Source organism: Gopherus evgoodei, chromosome 3 (assembly GCF_007399415.2).
Source record: "Gopherus evgoodei ecotype Sinaloan lineage chromosome 3, rGopEvg1_v1.p, whole genome shotgun sequence".
NCBI lineage: Eukaryota > Metazoa > Chordata > Testudines > Testudinidae > Gopherus > Gopherus evgoodei.
The window spans coordinates 18,886,905-18,905,814 of record NC_044324.1 but is presented as its reverse complement, the minus strand read 5'-3'; the positions used below and the strand labels follow the sequence as shown (position 1 = coordinate 18,905,814).

General features: G+C 43.5%; 1 protein-coding gene across 1 annotated transcript; it reads right to left on the bottom strand.

Annotated features, from left to right (window-relative positions):
• Window positions 1-325: 325 nt before the first annotated feature.
• On the bottom strand, window positions 326-1,945 carry LOC115647674 (defensin-B5-like). Its single transcript, XM_030554367.1, has 2 exons — window positions 1,816-1,945; window positions 326-444 (listed from the first exon to the last, which is right to left on the bottom strand). Exons 1-2 carry the CDS (start codon window positions 1,943-1,945, stop codon window positions 326-328), a joined length of 249 nt encoding a protein of 82 aa, XP_030410227.1.
• Window positions 1,946-18,910: the final 16,965 nt, after the last annotated feature.

Here is an 18,910-nt window from a genome sequence, read left to right as displayed (position 1 = left end):
GTCTAAATGGTTTGGTTTGGACAAAGTTTCAGTTAATCAAAAATGTTCCAACCCTCTCTACTGACAAGTTCGAATCTGTGCCAGGTGTATCCTATTAGCCAATCAGGGCAGTTGATTATTCTACTCCCACTTAGTATCGGTCACTTCAGAAGAGTGAAGTAGAAAAGACATTTGCCCTCTGCTGCAAAAGCAATGCAAGAATCATCTTTATTAAAGGAACATGATTTCAAATCACTTGTTCAGAAAAGCAGAATTAACATGGCTTTTCCCCTCTCTGGCTGCTGAGAATCCCCTGTGTGGATTTCTTCAGATTCCAGTAGGTTCTTTATATCACTTTCTTACAGCAGGGCCTACCAAAACCACAGGATGTGATCTTCGTTTCCTTCCAGGGACAGAACCCAAGTCGGCACTGACCCCCTCGGGCAAGACAGGAGCTACTTATTTCTGCAAAGAGGACAGATGGATCAGGCAACTTGCCATTCACAAACAACAGAGGAACAGGGAAATTGCCAGTTAACTTAATGATGGGCACTCATACAACAGCTGTAGCCTACGGCAACTGTCAGAGAGCTGGCCATCTATACAGCAAAATTATCTTTTTATTACTCAGAAAGAACAGGAGTACTTGTGGCACTTTAGAGACTAACAAATTTATATGCTCAAATAAATGTGTTAGTCTCTAAGATGCCACAAGTACTCCTGTTCTTTTTGGAGGATATAAACTAACACAGTTGCTATTCTGAAACCTCTTTATTACTATTGGTTATTTTGTTATTAGAGCAGAGGGATAGCTCAGTGGTTTGAGCACTGGCTTGTTAAACCCAGGGTTGTGAGCTCAGCCCTTAAGAGGGCCACTTAGGGATCAGGGGCAAAAATGAGTACTTGATTCTGCTAGTGAAGGCAGGGGGATGGACTCAATGACTTTTCAGGGTTCCTTCCAGTTCTATGAAATAGGTTTATCTCCATATGTTATTTACAATGGCATCAAGCAGTCTCTACTGAGATGGGGGCCCCACTGTATGAGCACATAGCCAGAGACAGTCCCTGAATGTTTGTTCCAGTCCCTCAGACATTCTGGGACTCAGTTCTCTACCTGTTCTAGAGGGATAATAGCACTTCCCTACCTCCCATGGCTAGTGGGAAGAGAAATGTGTTAATGCCTGTGAGCTATGATAATGGGGGGCATTAAAGTACCTAATCTAGATTGAGTTAGGAACAGAGCTCAGGAGCCCCAAGTCTCAATCCAGAGTCCTACTGATCTATGCTGTTACTTGCCCTGCCTCCCCAGAGTCTTCTCTGGAAGTTAGTGCAGGTCTATATTTCCCTATCTCTGAGTATTAGCACCTAATGTAGATAGACTGCAAGAGTTATTTACGCTATAAGCCTTTCAGGGCAAAGGCAGTTTTTGTGAGGTTCAGGTCTTCTGAGACCTTTGCTCAGGTTCAATAGGTCTCCCATGGGAACCTGTCCCAGTCTCAGACAAACCTGGCTTGATTTGTGAGTTGGTATTATACAAAATCCCCAAGCTCACATGGTTCTAGCCCAAAATCTCCAAGCTCACACAGTTCCAGCCCAAAGCCAGCTGGAGCCCTGAGGTTTGGGCCAAGCTTCACTTTGAAGCTTCACTCTAGAGCTTCAAACTCCCATGCTGACTGGAGGGTGCTTGAAAAATAATCAATAGTAACAAGAGTGGGCATCTTAAATATATCTCAACAGTAATCTAGCCTGGAGACTTGCAATCAGCTGATATTGGTGTGTTTCCCTCACATTGATAGAGACATCTCATTTACAAGTCTATGCAAATTGGCGTCTTACCCCGGACTATCCTGGCTCCTTCTATCTGATCCAGTAAGGCAGGTTCCTGGGGTTCATCCTGCTCCTTGGACTGAGCCTGTTCCTGGAAAACCAAGAAGAGAAGAGCAAAGAGAAGGTAAAGAGCCTGCATGGCTGATGCTTGGCTGGGATCTTAGTGTCTCCACAGAGAAGAAACTCAGAGACAGGTTGAGACGATGCTGCTTTAAAAGGCAAAAAGAGGCTAGATCCTGGTTTTTATGAGGGTTTATAAAACAGAGGGCAGGATATTGTATGTGTGCGTGTGTAAATAAAATTCCTCCAAATTCCATTTGATGTTACTCTGATTAGGGCTCTGCCCTCAGCTGCACATCCAATCTATTTACTTTAGACTTTTTGATGATAATCCCTCCTGCTCCCCATCTGTTTGAAGATGTGCAAACAAAGCACCTGAGTGGTCTGTCATCTCCTTCTGTTCAGAGAGAAAGATAAATAGCAGCTCCCTGCCAAAAGCAGAAGAGACAGTGAGACCTGCTTGAGATCACATACCAAGATTGTGCTTGACCTATCCCCTCACAGGCCTGGTCTTCACTAGGAAACCACTCTTATCTTTTGGAATCACCTATCTAAGGTACTTAGCCAGTCCCCAACGCTGCAGTATCTGAGCACCTCATAAGGGTTAACATATTTATCCTCTCAACCTTCCTCTGAGGCAAGGCAGTGCTATCTTCCATGTAAAGATAGGAAAGTGAGGCACACAGCCTTGTCCAAGCCCACACAAGAAGTTTGTAGCAGAACATAGAATTGAGCTCATATCTCCAAGTGCAGAGTCCTGCACTTAGGATGGAAGAATCCCATGCACAGCTACAGGTTGGAGATCGACTGGCTAAACAGCAGTTCTGCAGAAAAGGACCTGGAGATTACAGTGGACAAGAAGCTGGATATGAGTCAATTGTGTGCCCTTGTTGCCAGGAAGGCTAACAGCATATTGGGCTGCATTAGTAGGAGCATTGCCAGCACATCGAGGGAAGTGATTATTTCCCTCTGTTTGGCACTGGTGAGGACACAGCTGGAGTATTGCATCCAGTTTTGGTCTCCCCACTACAGAAGGGAAATAGACAAATTGAAGACAGTCCAGTGGAGGGCAACAAAAATTATTAGGGGGCTCAAGAACATGACTTATGAGGAGAAGCTGAGGGAACTGGGATTGTTTAGTTTGCAGAAGAGAAGAGTGAGGGGGGATTTGATAGCAGCCTTCAACTACCTGAAAGGGGGTTCCAAAGAGGATGGAGCTTGACTGTTCTCAGTGGTGGCAGATGACAGAACAAAAAGTAATGGTCCCAAGTTGCAGTGGGGGAGGTCTAGGATGTGTGGCAAAGTACCTGCCTCTCCTCTGCTAGCTCAGTCCTTCTTAACCTTGGAGACACAGGCTTGGGCAAAGCAAAAGCCCTTCACAGTCACGCAGGGTCTAGCTGATCCCTTCTCAGTCAGGCCCTTGTTCTGTTTTCCTCTCCTTCTGGGGAAAGTGCAATGTGCTTTGCAAGAAAGGTTTCAGAGTTCAGCTACCCCTACTCACTGGCTGCTTTGCTTCTCCCCTTCCCTGCCAGGGAGGGTTTAAAAAGGTCTCCAGCCATTGGGGCCACCTGAAACTAATCAGCTCCCTGGTAACCCCAGTTCCAGCTGAACCTTATTCCTCCATGGTTAAGCCTTCTGGGACTAATTACTACCCCTCTCCTGGTAGCTAAGTGTCCTGAGTTTGCCACAGCTGGATATTAGGAAACAATATTTCACTGGGAGGGTGGTGAAGCACTGGATTGGGTTACCTAGGGAGGTGGTGGAATCTCCTTCCTTAGATGTTTTTAAGGTCAGGCTTGATAAAGCCATGGCTGGGATGATTTAGTTGGGGTTGATCCTGCTTTGACCAGGAGGTTGGACTAGATGATCTCCTGAGGCCTCTTCCAACCCACATCTTCTGTGATTCTATGGAGTTCTCAGCTAGGACCTAGAGCACTGGACCATTCTTCCTCTACCTAGAGTTCAATATTAGACAGGAATAATCTAATCTAATCCAACCCCCTGCACTGAGACAGGACGCAAATAAACCTAGACCATTCCTGACAGGTGTTTGTCCAAGTTCTGCTTAAAAACCTCCAATGATGGGGATTCCACTGTCTTACTTGGAAGCCTGTTCCAGAACTTAACTACCCTTATAGTTAGAAAATGTTTTCTCATATCTAACCCAAATCTTCCCTGGCTGCAAATTGAACCTATTATTTCAGTGGACATGGGAAAAGGTTGATCACCATCCTCTTTATAATAGCCCTTTGAAGACTGTTATCAGGGTCCCCCTGAGTCTCCTTTTCTCAAGATTAAGCCTAATTAGTCTTTTTAACCTTTCCTCATGGATCAGGTTTTCTCAACTTTTTATCATTTTTGTTGATCTCCTCTGGACTCTCCCCAATTTATCCACATCTTTCTTTAATGTGGTGATCAGAATGGGACACAGCATTCCAGCTGAGGCCTCACCAGTGCTGAGTAGAACAGGACAATTACTTTCCATGTCTTACATGTGACACTCCTGTTAATAGGCCCCAAAATATTAGTCTTTTTTGCAACCCCATCACATTGTTGACTCATATTCAATTTGTGATCCACTAAACCCCCTAGATCCTTTTCAACAGTACAGCCACCTAGCCAGTTATTCCCCATTTTGTAGTTGTGCATTTGATTTTTCCTTTCTAAATGTAGCACTTTGCGTTTGTCTTTATTGAATTCCATCTTGTTGATTTCAGACCCGTTCTCCAATTTGTGCAGGTCTTTTTGAACTCTAATCCTGTCCTCCAAAGTTCTTGCAACCCCTCCCAGCTGGTGTTATCTGCAAATTTCAGAAGTAGAGTCTTAAGTCCATTATCCAAGCCATTAATGAAAATATTGACCAGTTACAGACCAAGGACAGACCTCTGCAGGACCCCACTAGACACGTCCTCCCAGTTTGACAGCAAACCACTGATAAAAACTCTTTGAGTATTGACTTTCAACCAGTTGTGTGATTACCTCATAGGACTTTTCTCTAGGCCAGTGACACTCAGACTGCAACTTGCAAGTGATTCTTTAATTTGCCTCCTGTGGTTCTTTGCAGCACATGCTATTAAAACACTGTGTGATTTAATTATTAACCAAACTAATTTATTAACCAGGATGCTTTTATTATGTGATTAACCAATTAACTTATCTACTTGCACTAAGTTGTTAACTTATTTGCTGTAAGAATCGATAGCTAGATAGATAGATAGATAGCTAGATGCATAGATATTTCCATTGTCATACTGTTTAAATATGATGTCATAAAGATACAGCTAAGGGTAGCATAAAATCCCTCCTTTACCTGTAACAGATTAAGAAGATCAAATAACCTGGTTAGCACCTGACCAAAAGGACCAATAAGGGAAGAAGATCCTTTCAAATCTGTGGGGGGAGGTTTTTGTTTGTGCTCTATTTGTTGTTCTCTCTCAGACAGAGAGAGACCAGGGCAGGAAAAAACATCTCCTAAAACCCTACCTGAAATAAGTACCTAAGATTACAAAAATTGAGAGCAATAGCAAGGAAATGCATTAGATTATCTTTTGTTTTAGTTTGTGAATTTTCCCTGTGCTAAGAGGGAGGTTTATTCCTGTTTTTTAACTTTGAAGTTGAGTCTAGAGGGGAATCCTCTGTGTTTTTAAATCTTTTTATTACCTTGTAAAATTACCTTCCATCCTGATTTTACAGAGGTGCTTCTTTTACTTTTTTCTTTATAATAAAGTTCTTCATTTAAGAACCTAATTGATTTTAGTGTCCTAAACATAAAGGGTCTGGTCTATACTTTTATTAAAGGCAATTGGTTGGTATATTATTCTCAAGCCTCCCCAGAAAAGGAGTGAAGGGGCTTGGGGGGAATATTTTAGGGAAATAGGAACTCCAAGTGGTCCTTTTCCTGCATCTTTATCTAAATCACTTGGTGGTGGCAGCAATACTGTCCAAGGACAAGGGAAGTATATGTGCCTTTGGGGAAGTTTTTTACCTAAACTGGTAGAAATAAGCTTAGGGGGTCTTTCATGCTGGCCCCACATCTGTACCCCAGAGACCAGAGTGGGAAGGGAACCCTGACATATGAATAGTACTATTGTAAATGAAACAATGAATTTGCACAACTGTGGCTCTTATAAGTAAAGTTAATCATTAATTTGGCTCCTGAACCACTGAGGTCTGAGTCTCACTCCTGTATACTACATCTTCTTAGTTTGCTTATGGGAATGTCATGTGGGAGTTTGTCAAAAGCCTGGCTGAAATCAAGATATATTTCGTCTACAGCTTCCCCCTAACCCTTAAGCCAATAATCCTGCCAAAGAAGGAAATTAGGTTGATTCGGCATGATTTTTTTCTTCACAAAACCATGCTGGCTATTCCCTATAATCCTGCTATTCTTCTGGTGCTTACAAATTGATTGTTTAATAATTTATTTCAGTATCTTGCCAAGCATCAAAATTAGGCTAATCGGTCTTAATTTCCTCCAGTCCTCTTTGTTTCCCTATTAAAGATAGGTGTGTGAATACATGATGCTGAAGCTACTCGGACAGAGTAAAGACAGTGTAAAACCTTAAAGAAGGAATGAGCCTTTTGCACACTGCCTTACTACAAGAGCCTTAATGCACATGAGAATCAGTCTCCAGATAAACTGTAAAATAGTCAGGGAACTACACATAGGGGATGCAATTAGTAGGGCCACAGACAGACAAACACTTGTCTGGCAGAAAGACCTGGACACTACTCTTATTCAATACCCAGTTGACAAAAATTGCCAACTGGTAAATTGTCTCTACAACTTAGCAAGGAAAACAGTTACAAATGGATTATGAGCAGTACAGTTCAACACATCACCATTAGTTCTCCTCTACTCTGGTATAGGTGGCTTCTTTCTGAACATATAATGGGAGTTTCCGCACATCATTGACTTTTGGAAAATGGTCAGCCAGTGCATTCTGGACACTGCTACAGTTCAATGGGCCGCAGATCCCAGGGTTTTACACAGAGCTTCCTCCCCAGGTGCTACCAATGAGATGTCTGTCCTCTTCTTTCCTTGGTTGCACAAAGTGGAAAGCTAGAAGCTGGAAATTATCCAGTCCATCTACAGAAGGCCTTGCCCACATAATAGCAAAGGATAAACTGACCTTATGAACCTATGACTGAAAGAGGTGCTTGCTGACTAGAAGGGACTCCCTGTGAGGTAAATTAGAAAATCTCCACTTACTAAGTAACTATGAGTTAGCCTATCTGAAAGAAGACTGCTACTAAGGATTTCTATGGAAATCAGCTAGTAAGTTTCCCTAAGAATCAGTGAAGATCATCCATCATACAGATAGGTTATTGCAAAATTACCTCCCACTTCATTCCAAGTTGCTCTGGTCTGCTGTCTCTGCTCTCCACCTGCAGTTCTTTCTATTTATTCTAGATTTGGAGTGGATAATCTCTCCTGCTTTCCAGTTGTTTGACTGTTCTCCTGGGGAATCCATTCTTTCCTGCAGCTGAGGTAGAATTAAAAACTATATCTTGATACTATTAGAAATGCTTTTATTTTTTGATGAAATGTTTTGAAATGAACAATTTTTGTTTTGATTTGAATCAGATGGAAACAAATCCAAACTTTTTTCATTGGGGAGGTGGGGGAACAGTTGCACTTTTTTCTCTTTCTAAGGGGAAAAGAGAGAGAAGAAAAGGGGAAGCCCATAAAAAATGAAAACTAAGCCATTTTTCATTTGATTCAAATCAAAACAACAATTGTTCATTTCAAAACATTTTATCAAAATATCAAAAATCTTTGAATGGTTTGAACATTTTTCCAATTCTATCTCATTGGAAAGAAATAATAATTATTAATTATTGTTATTTGTTTTGTGGTAGTATCTAGGAGCCACAGTGTTGGACTAGGACCCCATTGAGCCAGGTTCTGTACAAACAGTCCCTGCCCCAATAAACCCTTTATTCCCTCACTCATTCCCCCTTTTATCCATTGGTGGTGGGGAAGTCCGCAAACCTCACAAAATTTCAACCCCATTTGATTCAAATCACAGTAAAATATTTGTACTGAACAGTTTTGTTAAAAAATTCAGAAAATTCAGTGAAAAATTTCCAACAAAATTAAACAACATTGATTTTGTCAAAAACTTTTCCTAGAAGAGAATTCCCCCCCTTTTTTAAAACTAGCCCTACAAATCATACAGCATGAATTACAAATAGAAAATAAACAAAGCAATAGCCTAGGGACAAAGTTTTCAAAAGTAATCAGTGATTTTTGGGTGCTCAACTTCAGAAACCTTTGAAAGGTCTTGAGTGTCAGAGGACAGGTGCTCAGTTCTTTTGAGGAAAAAACAGGCCCCTTGAAGGTGTGCCAGTTTGAGTACCCCCAAAGTGAGACCCTCAAAAATCACTTACTGCCTTGGAAAATCTTGGCCACCATATTTTAATATACATTTATGCTCACAAAAGTGACACAGATAGGTATCTAAAAATCCAGCTGTGTTATTTCTTTATAAGTGGGGATTCGGGATTCACTGGCTGTTCGGTTTAAATTCTCCTGTGTGCTGGTGAGCGATACAGCCTGCACCTGAACAATTCTTGCTGCTCGTGAGAATAGAACCCAAAGGCAGCAGCAGAGGTCCACCAGGAATCATTAAAGGTGTGTATAGGAACATGAAAACCTGCAGGCTTCTGGGCAGAAGAGAGAGAGAGGCTCATGGGAAAGTGCATTCATGTGGAGCAAGCTGAAAGTCTTGAGGAATGAGGACATCTTCAGGAGTAACCTGGGAACGAAACCAGCCCAATTGAAAGGGCTCCTCCTTCATGTTTTTGTGTGTTATCTACTTCCAGACTTGAAAGGATAATTGTCTTTGTACCTGCTGTAAAATCAAGGGTCCCCTTGATGCTGTACAGTGTCTGCCCAACTGAATAAACAGTGAAACAGGTGGTGAGCAGAAGAGATGATCCTCAGCAACTCCAGAATAAACTGAAAGGCTACGGTTCTCAGGGCAGAGCCACCTGATCAGAACAACAGGCCTTTTATTCCTCTAATCCCACACCCAAACAGATGACGTAGGGCCTGAAAAAGATGACTATGTTACCTATGCAGGCCCCTGTGTTTCACAGGAGTGTTTGCAACATAGAAATCATTAACTCGTGACAATCAGACATTAGGAAAGAGCAGGTAGGTCATCTAGACTGCTCTTCGGGATCAGTGCCAGACTGATTTTAGCAGTCTGTTGCCTTGTGTCCTGTGCAATCTAGTGGAAAATGTCCCAAGCAATGTGGCTTCCACCTCTTCCCTTGCATGTGCTAACACTGCCTAATGGTGCTTATGGTGGGGATTATTTACTGATTGCCAGTGCAAATTTACACTGGGTTAGGTGCTCAGCTACTAGCGCACTGGGGTCTCTGTAAGGTTGATAGAGAGTACCCATTACTCCTATTGCTTGTCTACACACAAATGTTGCACTGTTTTATCTCCTACCAATGTAGCTAAACTATTGCATCAAATTGGTTTTCTGCATTCACACTGTCACAAGCCATATTGCAGTGCAAGGCTTGTGTCTACACAGCATTCTGCTCACATAGATTGAATGGCATTGCATTGTGGGTAAGTATCTCCCAGGGTCCTTTGCACTATTTCCAGCCTCAAAGCCTTCTGGGCAGTTTTCACAATGGACCGTGGGTAGCCTCCTTATTTCCTCTCTTTCCTAGAACTCATTTGATTCCTGTGCCATTTTCAAACTACGTGGTACCATCATGACTGACGAGTACTGCAATCCTGTGTATGGAATGAGAGGAAAGCAGATCCTCTGGTATGCTAGCTAAGGTATTTATCTGTTATTGTCACTTCTGAGTGCCTCACAATCATTAAGGTATTTCTCCTCTCAACACCCTGGTGAGGGGAGCAGTGCTGTTACCCCTATTTTAAGGATGAGGAATGGAGGCACAGAGAGACTAAGTCCAGATCCTTAACAGCACTTAAGTGTTGTGTTACTGGCTCGTGCAATGCCTAACCATTAGATCCCTGCGCCCAGTGGGATTTTCAAGTCTGAGCAAGGTGCCCAAATTTCCCATACAACATATGGGGAGAGTTAGGTGTCTATGGAAGGTATTTTCACAAGCAGGCCAGCTGAGTGGGAAGCTGGCGAAGCTAGTCAGGAGTGAAATGCTGAGGAGAGAGGTGGGGAGAAGAAAGGGGCTTAGGCACCTAATCTGGTGACCTGGTTCACCTGGTTCATGGTGCTTCAGCTGGTGGCCTACAGGGTGGGAAACCAGCCCATGGGGATGATTTCGTCTGGTCCCTGAATACGTTCGCCATCCCAGAAGAACTGCTCTACAAAATGGTGTCCTTTGCACAGCGTGACCTCTCACTCACCAAACTTACAATGTCACACTGCATGGAGGACAATGATGGGCCAGAGATAGCTGCCTCCTTCTGCTTGGGATCCGCAATCACAAACTCTCTCCTGGAGTTAAGCTTCTAAGCAAGGTCAGTTGCTTAGGTAGCCCATGCCATAAAAGCCAAGACTCACTACCTTTCACTCACCCTGTGTTTCCCTGAGCTCTGGGCCGTCCTTTCTGATGATGGTATGCTGCCCCCTCCCCACCTAACCATAGCCTGTCTCTGGCCTTCCTGATGTTGGGGTAACAGGTCATAGGCATGCTCAGAGCCCGCCTATAAGATGAGGTCCCTATCAAAAATAGGCATTCTCCTGTTTAGTTGAAAAATCCCACTTCATACTTCCAGAGTTGGGGCTTGAGTAAGGGCTGTGAAAAAGCCATTAGCTGTGGGGTCAGTCAAGGGTATTTAGGTGCTGGTGGAGTTAGGTGGCAGCAGAGAAGCAGTTTTGAAAATGACAGTGGCACCTAAATGATGGACTTAGATGCCTAAGGAACTTTAAGGGACTGGGCCTAAATGACTTGACCAGCTTCACACAAGAAGTCTGTGGTGAAATCTGGAATTGAAGCCAGGTCCTCAAATCCCAGGCTGGTCCCTAGCCCTGGAACAATCCTTCCTGTCCTTATATTGGGGAAGCACAATGAAGAGTCTGTGGTGGTTGCCAGGAGATTCCATGGAGCGTGGTAATTGCTAGATGGTGACCTGGTATTTGATTCTGTGGAGATAATTCTTTGGGTCTGGCCAACCAGTGGTGGAATTATCTTGGCATGGATGCCTGGGATGAGCAAAGTGGCTTCAGAATTTCAGGATGTGTATGCCATCTTACTTGGAGCTCAGTGATGAGCTAACCAGAGTCCTGCAGTGTGAGAGTGTCCCACACTATGTGTCAATCACCTTCATACCATATAATATAACGGCTCTCTTTCCTTTGTTTTCATACGTGTAGGTAACTCCAGTGTCTGTTTCTCATCTCCTCCTTATTCAGGTAACGTACACAGTTATCCATGTGACTTATTATTTCTTTTGTGAAGCATCTGCTAACCATTCCACTGTGCATTAGGCTACATGGCAGCTGAGGCCACTGGTTCACATTCTAGGACAGTTTCTGCATCATCACTTCCTGCAGCCCCGATTGGCCTGGAGTGGCAAACCGCTGCCACTGGAAGCTGCGATCGGCCAAATCTGCGGATGCAGCAGGTAAACAAACTGGTCTGTCCCACGAGGGGCTTTCCCTGAGCAAGCGGCGGCCCTAGTTTGAGAATCACTGGTCTAGATGATCCAGGACTGTGGACCTACTTGAGCAGTAGCCTGAGGGACTTCCTTGTACTACATGGGCCACAGCAAGTGAAAAACTTCACATTCCCCAAAGACAATGAAAATAGAAGTTTCCATCCAACACATTACTGATGTGAAATCCCCAATGGTGATAAGGTGGAGAGGCCATGGCTTATGTACTGAAAAACCCAGAATGCTGCACACTGCTTTTGTTGCAACCCTCTTCCAGTCTAATGTTCCAGCCACATTGGGTTCTACAGGAATAAAGTACTGGAAAAATCTGGATGAGAAATCTGGCATGCCATGAGAAGGCAGGAAATCACCAGAGAGTATTCCATAGGTGGAAAGAGCTTGAGATGAGACTAAGGTTAAAGGCCACCACAGATGATCAGCATTAAGAGAAGATTGCATCAGAGTCTCTTTACTGTCAAAATGTTTTGAAAAAGCTCATTGCCATTGCGAGAATGCTTGCTACCCAAAACCCAGCACTGCATGTCACTTCAGATCAGCTGTATGCGCCAAACAATGGAAACTTCCTTAAAATTATGGAGCTGATGGCTGAGTTTGATGCTGTACTCCAGGAGACTCTAAGAAGAGTCACCACCCAAGAAATGTACACACATGACTACCTTGGAAAACAATTCAAAATGAGATCATACACTTACTGGCAACAAAAGTCAAACAGGAGATTGTGGCAGATCTGAAGTCAGCAAGATATTACTCTGTTATTCTGGACTGCACATCTGACATCAGCTATACAGAACATATGACTTTAATGGTGTGTTTTATAAAAACAACAGAACCTAGTGAAAATGTCCCTGCAGTGATGACTGTCAGAGAGCATTTTCTAGAATTTATTGGCATTGATAATACTACAGGAGCTGATAGGACAAATGTGCTTCTTAAAAGGCTGGAAGATACAGGAATTGCGATAGCTGACATGAGAGTTCAGGGCTACGATTATGGTGCCAACATGAAAGGAAAGAATAGAAGAGTGCAGACACGGATCCAAAAGTTAAATCCTCAAGCTTTTTTTTGTCCCATGCAGTTCTCATTTATTGAACTTGGTGGACAGTAATGCAGTATCAGCTTCTAGTGAGGCTGCTGAATTTTTTAATGTAATTCAAAGTATCTATGTATTTTTCTCTTCATCAATGGCAAATTTTGAAGCAACACCTGGGAAGCTCTCTGAGACTGAAACCACTGAATACCATGACATAAACAGATAGCTAAGGGTTAATGTCTCTTACACCTGGAAAGGAGTAACCTGAAACACCTGACCAGAGGACCAATCAGAAAACAAGACTTTTTCAAATCTGGGTGGAGGGAAGTTTGTGTCTCAGTTCTTTGTTTTGTCTTCTGCCTGTACTCTCTCTCGGCTATGAGAGGATTTCTGTCTCCTGCTTTCTAATCTTCTGTTTCCAAGTTCTGAGTACAAAGAGATAAGATAGTGGTTTATACTGGTTTTTTTCTTTTGTATTTACATGTGTGTAGTTGCTGGAGTGTTTTGAATTGTGTTCTTTTGAATAAGGCTGTTTATTCATATTTCTTTTAAGCAATTGACCCTGTATTTGTCACCTTAATACAGAGAGACCATTTTTATATATTTTTCTTTCTTTTTACATAAAGCTTTCTTTTTAAGACCTGTTGGAGTTTTTCTTTAGTGGGGAACTCCAGGGAATTGAGTCTGTAGCTCACCAGGGAATTGGTGGGAGGAAGAAGTCAGGGGGAAATCTGTGTGTGTTAGATTTACTAGCCTGACTTTGCATTCCCTCTGGGTGAAGGAGGGGGATGGGGGGGAGGTTGGCTCTCTCTCGGTGCTTGTGTTTTCCAGGACTGAAAATAGAGAGGGTGGAATCCCTCTGTTTAGATTCACGGAGCTTGCTTCTGTGTATCTCTCCAGGAACCCAGGGAGGGAACACCTGGAAGGGAGAAGGGAAGGGAAATGGTTTATTCCCCTTTGTTGTGAGACTCAAGGAATTTGGGTCTTGGGGTCCCCAGGGAAGGTTTTTGGGGAGACCAGAGTGCCCCAAAACACTCTAATTTTTTGGGTAGTGGCAGCTTTACCAGGTCCAAGCTGGTAACTAAGCTTGGAGGGTTTCATGCTAACCCCCATATTTTGGACGCTAAGGTCCAAATCTGGGAATAGGTTATGACAACCACACAATGGGAAAGTCAAGTGGAGGCAATAAAGCCTATCAAACACCGAATTGAGAAGACAGATGATGCCATAGTTGCCATTATGGAGGATAATGCTAAGACAGGAACTGTTCATAGGAGAACAGTGGCAGAAGGAAATTAAATCACCAGAAATATACATAACTTCAAATTTCTGTGTGGCTTAGTGTTGTGGCATGACATATTGTTTGAAATAAATGTTGTAAGCAAGAAACTCCAAGGTGTTGACCTTGATATATCTGAAGCAATGGAACAACTGGACAAAGCAAACTCATACCTACAATCTTACCAGTCAGATGAGGGATTTCAAAATGTTCTGAAGAGTGCACAGAAGTTGTCAGAGGAACTTCACACTGAAGCTATTTTTCCACCCATTCAAGAATATAAAAGTCACCAAAGAGACATTTTGATTATGAGGCACAGGATAATCCCATAAGAGACCTCAAACAACAATTCAGAGTTGAATTCTTTAACCAGGTGCTAGATTGTGCAATCAGTCAGTTGAAGAATGTTTTGTGCCGCTCAAAGAACACAGCAGTATATTTTGGGATGTTGTGTGATATTCCAAAACTCCTCACTATACCTGAAGAAGACCTGCACTAGCAATGCAGGGCATTAGAGACAGTGTTGACACATGATGACATGCGCAATATTGATGCATGTGATTTAGGTGATGAACTGAAAGCCCTTTCAAGATAGATTTCAGCAGGATCAACTCCAAAAGCTGTTCTGGAATATATGTGCACAAATAAGATGACCACCCTTTTTCCAAATGCTTTTGTTGCTCTGTGCCTACTTCTAACACTTCCTGTAACAGTTGTCAGTGGAGAATGCAGCTTCTCCAAGCTGAAGTTAATAAAAATCTATCTATGCTCCAAAATGACACAGGAGAGGCAAGGAGCAACAGCTGGTAGAGTGGCCAGCCAAAGCAAGGTGCCTTCTTCCCCAGGTGGCAGGTGAACTCACACAGATGTGCCTCTGAATTCTGGGTCCTCACTGACCAGGGACAACCACTGGAAGTGGGATGGAGTGAGGGAGCAGAGAGGGGCACAGAAAAGGAATTTTTGGCTGTAGAACTCAAGAACATGAGGCAGGTGACACTGCCCCACGCACTCTGGGGTGTGTGTCCTGCTCACAGTTTTATGATTATGAATCCTGATTGTGGCATTTTCCCTAAATTAATATCATCTGACTTCCCTCCTCCTTTCATTAAAAGTTTCTTTTCTATGCTCAGACTCTGTGCTAGTGAGTGGGGAAGTATTGCCTCTCAGAGGTGCCCAGGGGTGGTGGGAAATTGTTCCAGGTTACTGGGTCAGGGCTCGAGATGGTTCTGTGTTGTACTGTTGAAAAGGAACCCCTAGCTGTTGATCCTGGCCCTGGTTGCTGCTGGCTTCACTTGGCAAAAGGGTGACTCATGTAAGGGACGAATTATATAAAAAGATCTTGTCATACGCTTGCATTGTCATCTCATTGAGGCAGGGGCTGTCTCTTGTTCTGTATTTGTACAGCTTCTAGCGGACTGGGACCCTGGTCATGATTGGGGTGTCTAGGGATTATTGTCGTATCAATGAATAAATAATAACAACAAAAATTATAACAGACACACTAATATGAATGCAAGGGATTTACATTTAAACTAGGGATTACAAATCTTTGGATACCCCAAAATATTTCTGGATCCGAAATTGCTTCAGCTCTCGGGCTGTGACTTCTTTACTTCCTTTTGCAGCAATACATGTTAGTGAAACACCACGCAGATGGGTACTCATAAGAGAAGCATCTTCCTCGACAAACACCCCCTCCAAGCTGACACATTGTTGGTCTTAGGAATCTTCCACGGTCTGCACAAAACAAAGATTAGCAGAGCTCATTTACTTACATTCAGAAAATAGGCAAAGAGACAGGTAGTCTTATTTCAGGTAAAAAGCCATGATTTAAGTTGCCCCAGCTATGAGCATGGATATGTGAACACATCAGTATAGTGAGACACCTTCTGCTCTCAATTGTACCAGTGAAAGTCTGTAGTATCCCCAATGATGTCAGTGAAGTGTCACTTTACACCAGGGGTTCACAAACGTTTTGACCCGAGAGCCACATCTGGGTTGTGAAACTGTATGGAGGCCTGGGTAGGGAAGATTGTGCCTCCACAAACAGCCTGGCCCCTGCCCCTTATCCACCCCCTCCCACTTCCCGCCTCTCTCTGAACCCTGACCCATCCAACCCCTCACCCCATTCCTTGTCCCCTGACTGACCCCTGCCAGGACCCCCCATCCCTAACTGCCCCCCAGGACCCCACCCCCTATCCAACCCCCCACCCCCACTGCCTGTCCCCTGACTGCCCCAATCCCTATCCACACCCCCACCCCCTGACAGGCCCCCGGGACTCCCACACCTATCCAAATCCCCCTGTTCCCAGTCCCCTGATCACCCCCGCAAAACTCTGCCCCCTGCTTCCTGTCCCCTGACTGTCTCCCAGAACCTCTTGCCCCTTATCCAGCCCTCCCACTCACTTACCATGCTGCTCAGAGCAGCAGAAGCTTGCAGCCACATCACTGCGTTGCCTGAAAGTTCCCGGCAGGAACTGGCGGCTCAGTGATCTGAGGCTGCGGGGGAGAGGGGACAGCAAGGGAGGGGCTGAGGGCTGGGGGCTAGTGTCCCCGGTTGGGAGATCAGGGGCCGGGCAGGACTGTCCCATGGGAAAGATGTGGCCCATGGGCCATAATTTGCCCACCTCTGCTTTAAACATTTTGTGAGCTCTCTAGTGGCACTTACTGGGTTCTATGCTTTAGAAGCTGCCAGCAATCAGCCAGAGCAGCAGTGTGTATGTAGCTAGACCTAGCGGGTCTGTGGATATTTAGTAAAACAGGTAGATAGGACCCGCTCAGCCTATGTGATTTCTTCATATTGTTTTGTTGCATTAAGAGGAAGATGTGGTCCATGGAAGCCCCATTCAGGACTGAGCTGGCATTGCACTAGACACAGGTAGAAACATAGAATAAACAGTTCTGGTACAGCTTTTCTATAGAACTAGTGGAGGCAAACTACCTACATAGATTGGTACATTTATGAATGGAATTATATAACAGGCTTGCATGCAGCAGCAGGGAAGTGGAGTAGGGAGGTCCCTTTCTGTCTGTTCCTAAATGAGTGTGACTAAGAAAAGAAAGGAATGGGAAAGATGGAGGAGACTGACCATGATGGGTTATCAATCTAACAATGCTCCACATGACATTTACACTTTTAAAAAATAAACCTCCGCCCATTTCCATTGTATTTCTTAACCAAAGATTATGCTGTTTGGGTAGGAAGCTTGAGGAAGTGTTCAGGTCACTACTAGAAACTCTCTGTTTTGAGAGCCATTGTGCGGTGCGCTCTTCAGCAACTTTTCTATTCAAGGAATCACCACGTTCCTTACAGAGCAAACCTCCTTGCACCACCCAGGAAACATAGCTTCTAGGGATTTTTTCAAACTGAAAGAGTTATCTAACTACTCAGGCCAGTCTATCAAGCGCATTTGTAGTTCAACTGTTCAGATTTTTTTTAGGTTTTTTTTTGTGGGCGACTGTACTCTTTCTGAGTATTGAATCAGTGGTAACCAAATAACCAAGTCTCTTTGTCCTCAAGCTATTTTGTTAGCTACATACCTGATACAATCATTTTTCAACAACTAAATCCTCCTTTTATTTTGAACCTCTCCTCTCATTTTGGGCTGCTCTTCCCATTTGAGGCTCCCAAGATCCTAGCTAGCAGCTACTACCAACTGCAAGATTAATTCTTCATATCTTTGCATTTGACCATTTCAATGAGGAAGACACAGGAGAATATGCTAAAGGACCATTCACCAATAAAAATTCAACAACTGGTAATATTTGGTTATGAGTCACATTCTGGTAATCTATAATAATTGGAAATGTCCCCCATATATGTATGAAGTCCCTTCTTTTTGGCACAGTTTGTCCAGTCGTTCTCACTACTTAGTCACTACATCTGTTTTAACATGGCTAGTGACAATGATATCTTAAAGACATTTAATTTTTTTCTGTCTGGCTGTGGGCTTTACATTGCTACCTGTCACAGTAATATATGTGCACCTTCTTTTTTGTCTTTTGTTGTCTGAGTATCAACTATAATCTTGTCTTGTATTATCATGGTTAATATTGATTGGCTCTGAGTATGGTCCCGGGATGAGAATCTCACTTCCATTAATATGCTACGTTAATATCTATTGTTGTATCTTACCTGATGAGATTTCAGGAGCAGCATCTTCTGGCATGACCCCATCCTGGACTTCCTCATCTACCTGGTCTGGAGCTTGTATCTCAGCCTCATTGTTTGCCACAGCTGTGGCCTCACTCTGGGTCTGGAAGACCAAGAAAACAACAGCAAAGAGAAGGAGAAGGATCTTCATGGCCAAAGTTTGGCGAGGATCTCAGTGTACCTGCAGAGAGGAGAGAACCAAAGACAGAGTGAGGTACTTTAAGGGAAAGGGGATGGAGTCCCTGTATTTATAACAAGTCACCAATCAGAAGGAAAGATAAGGGGGGGATTTTGGACTCTGTTAGGTGGAGTTCTGGGTCAATTAAGCTGCTCCAATCTCCCTTTGATGTTGCTTTGATCTGATGGCTGTCCCCTGAGCAGCATGTCCTTTCTGTTGACTCTGGATTTAGTGTTGTTCACACAGCCAGCTCCCCATCTGTTTCATGATTAAATTGCAGCTGTGCAGATGTCACATGGAGGCCCCAATCAGGACTGAGACCCCACCGCACTAGACACAGGTAGAGACATAAAATAAAAGACATTTCCTGCAGAGCTTAGAGTATAAACAGACAGTGCACAACAAGTGTCTTGACTTCAGACTGGAACAGGTACAGGGAAGGGTTATGAGGATGGTCAGAGGAATGGAGAGCTGATCTAGAGAGAGTACATGAAAACAACTTGGCTTGTCTTAGCTAGAGAAATGAAGGCTGAAAGGGGATAGGATTACTCTCTGTGAATACATAAGGGTGTGGAGGGTAAGCAACAGAGTTAGAAGAGCCATGTAAAAAAAGAGAACATTTTGACACAAGAACAAATGGGCCATGAATAAATTTAAGCTGGAAAATAGAAGAAAAGTTTCTCACCATTGGAGAACAGAGGGTTCAGTGCAGTTTTCCAATCAGAGTAGTGGGGGCAAACAACTACCTGGCTTGCTAAGATTATGAATGGGAT

Excerpts from the sequence above, each read along its gene's own strand:
- LOC115647674 (XM_030554367.1), bottom strand. The coding sequence starts at position 1,945 with ATGCAGGCTCTTTACCTTCTCTTTGCTCTTCTCTTCTTGGTTTTCCAG. Across the intron at positions 445-1,815 it reads AGGAGCCAGGATAGTCCGGG|AAATAAGTAGCTCCTGTCTT; the intron begins GTAAGACGCCAA and ends TCCTCTTTGCAG.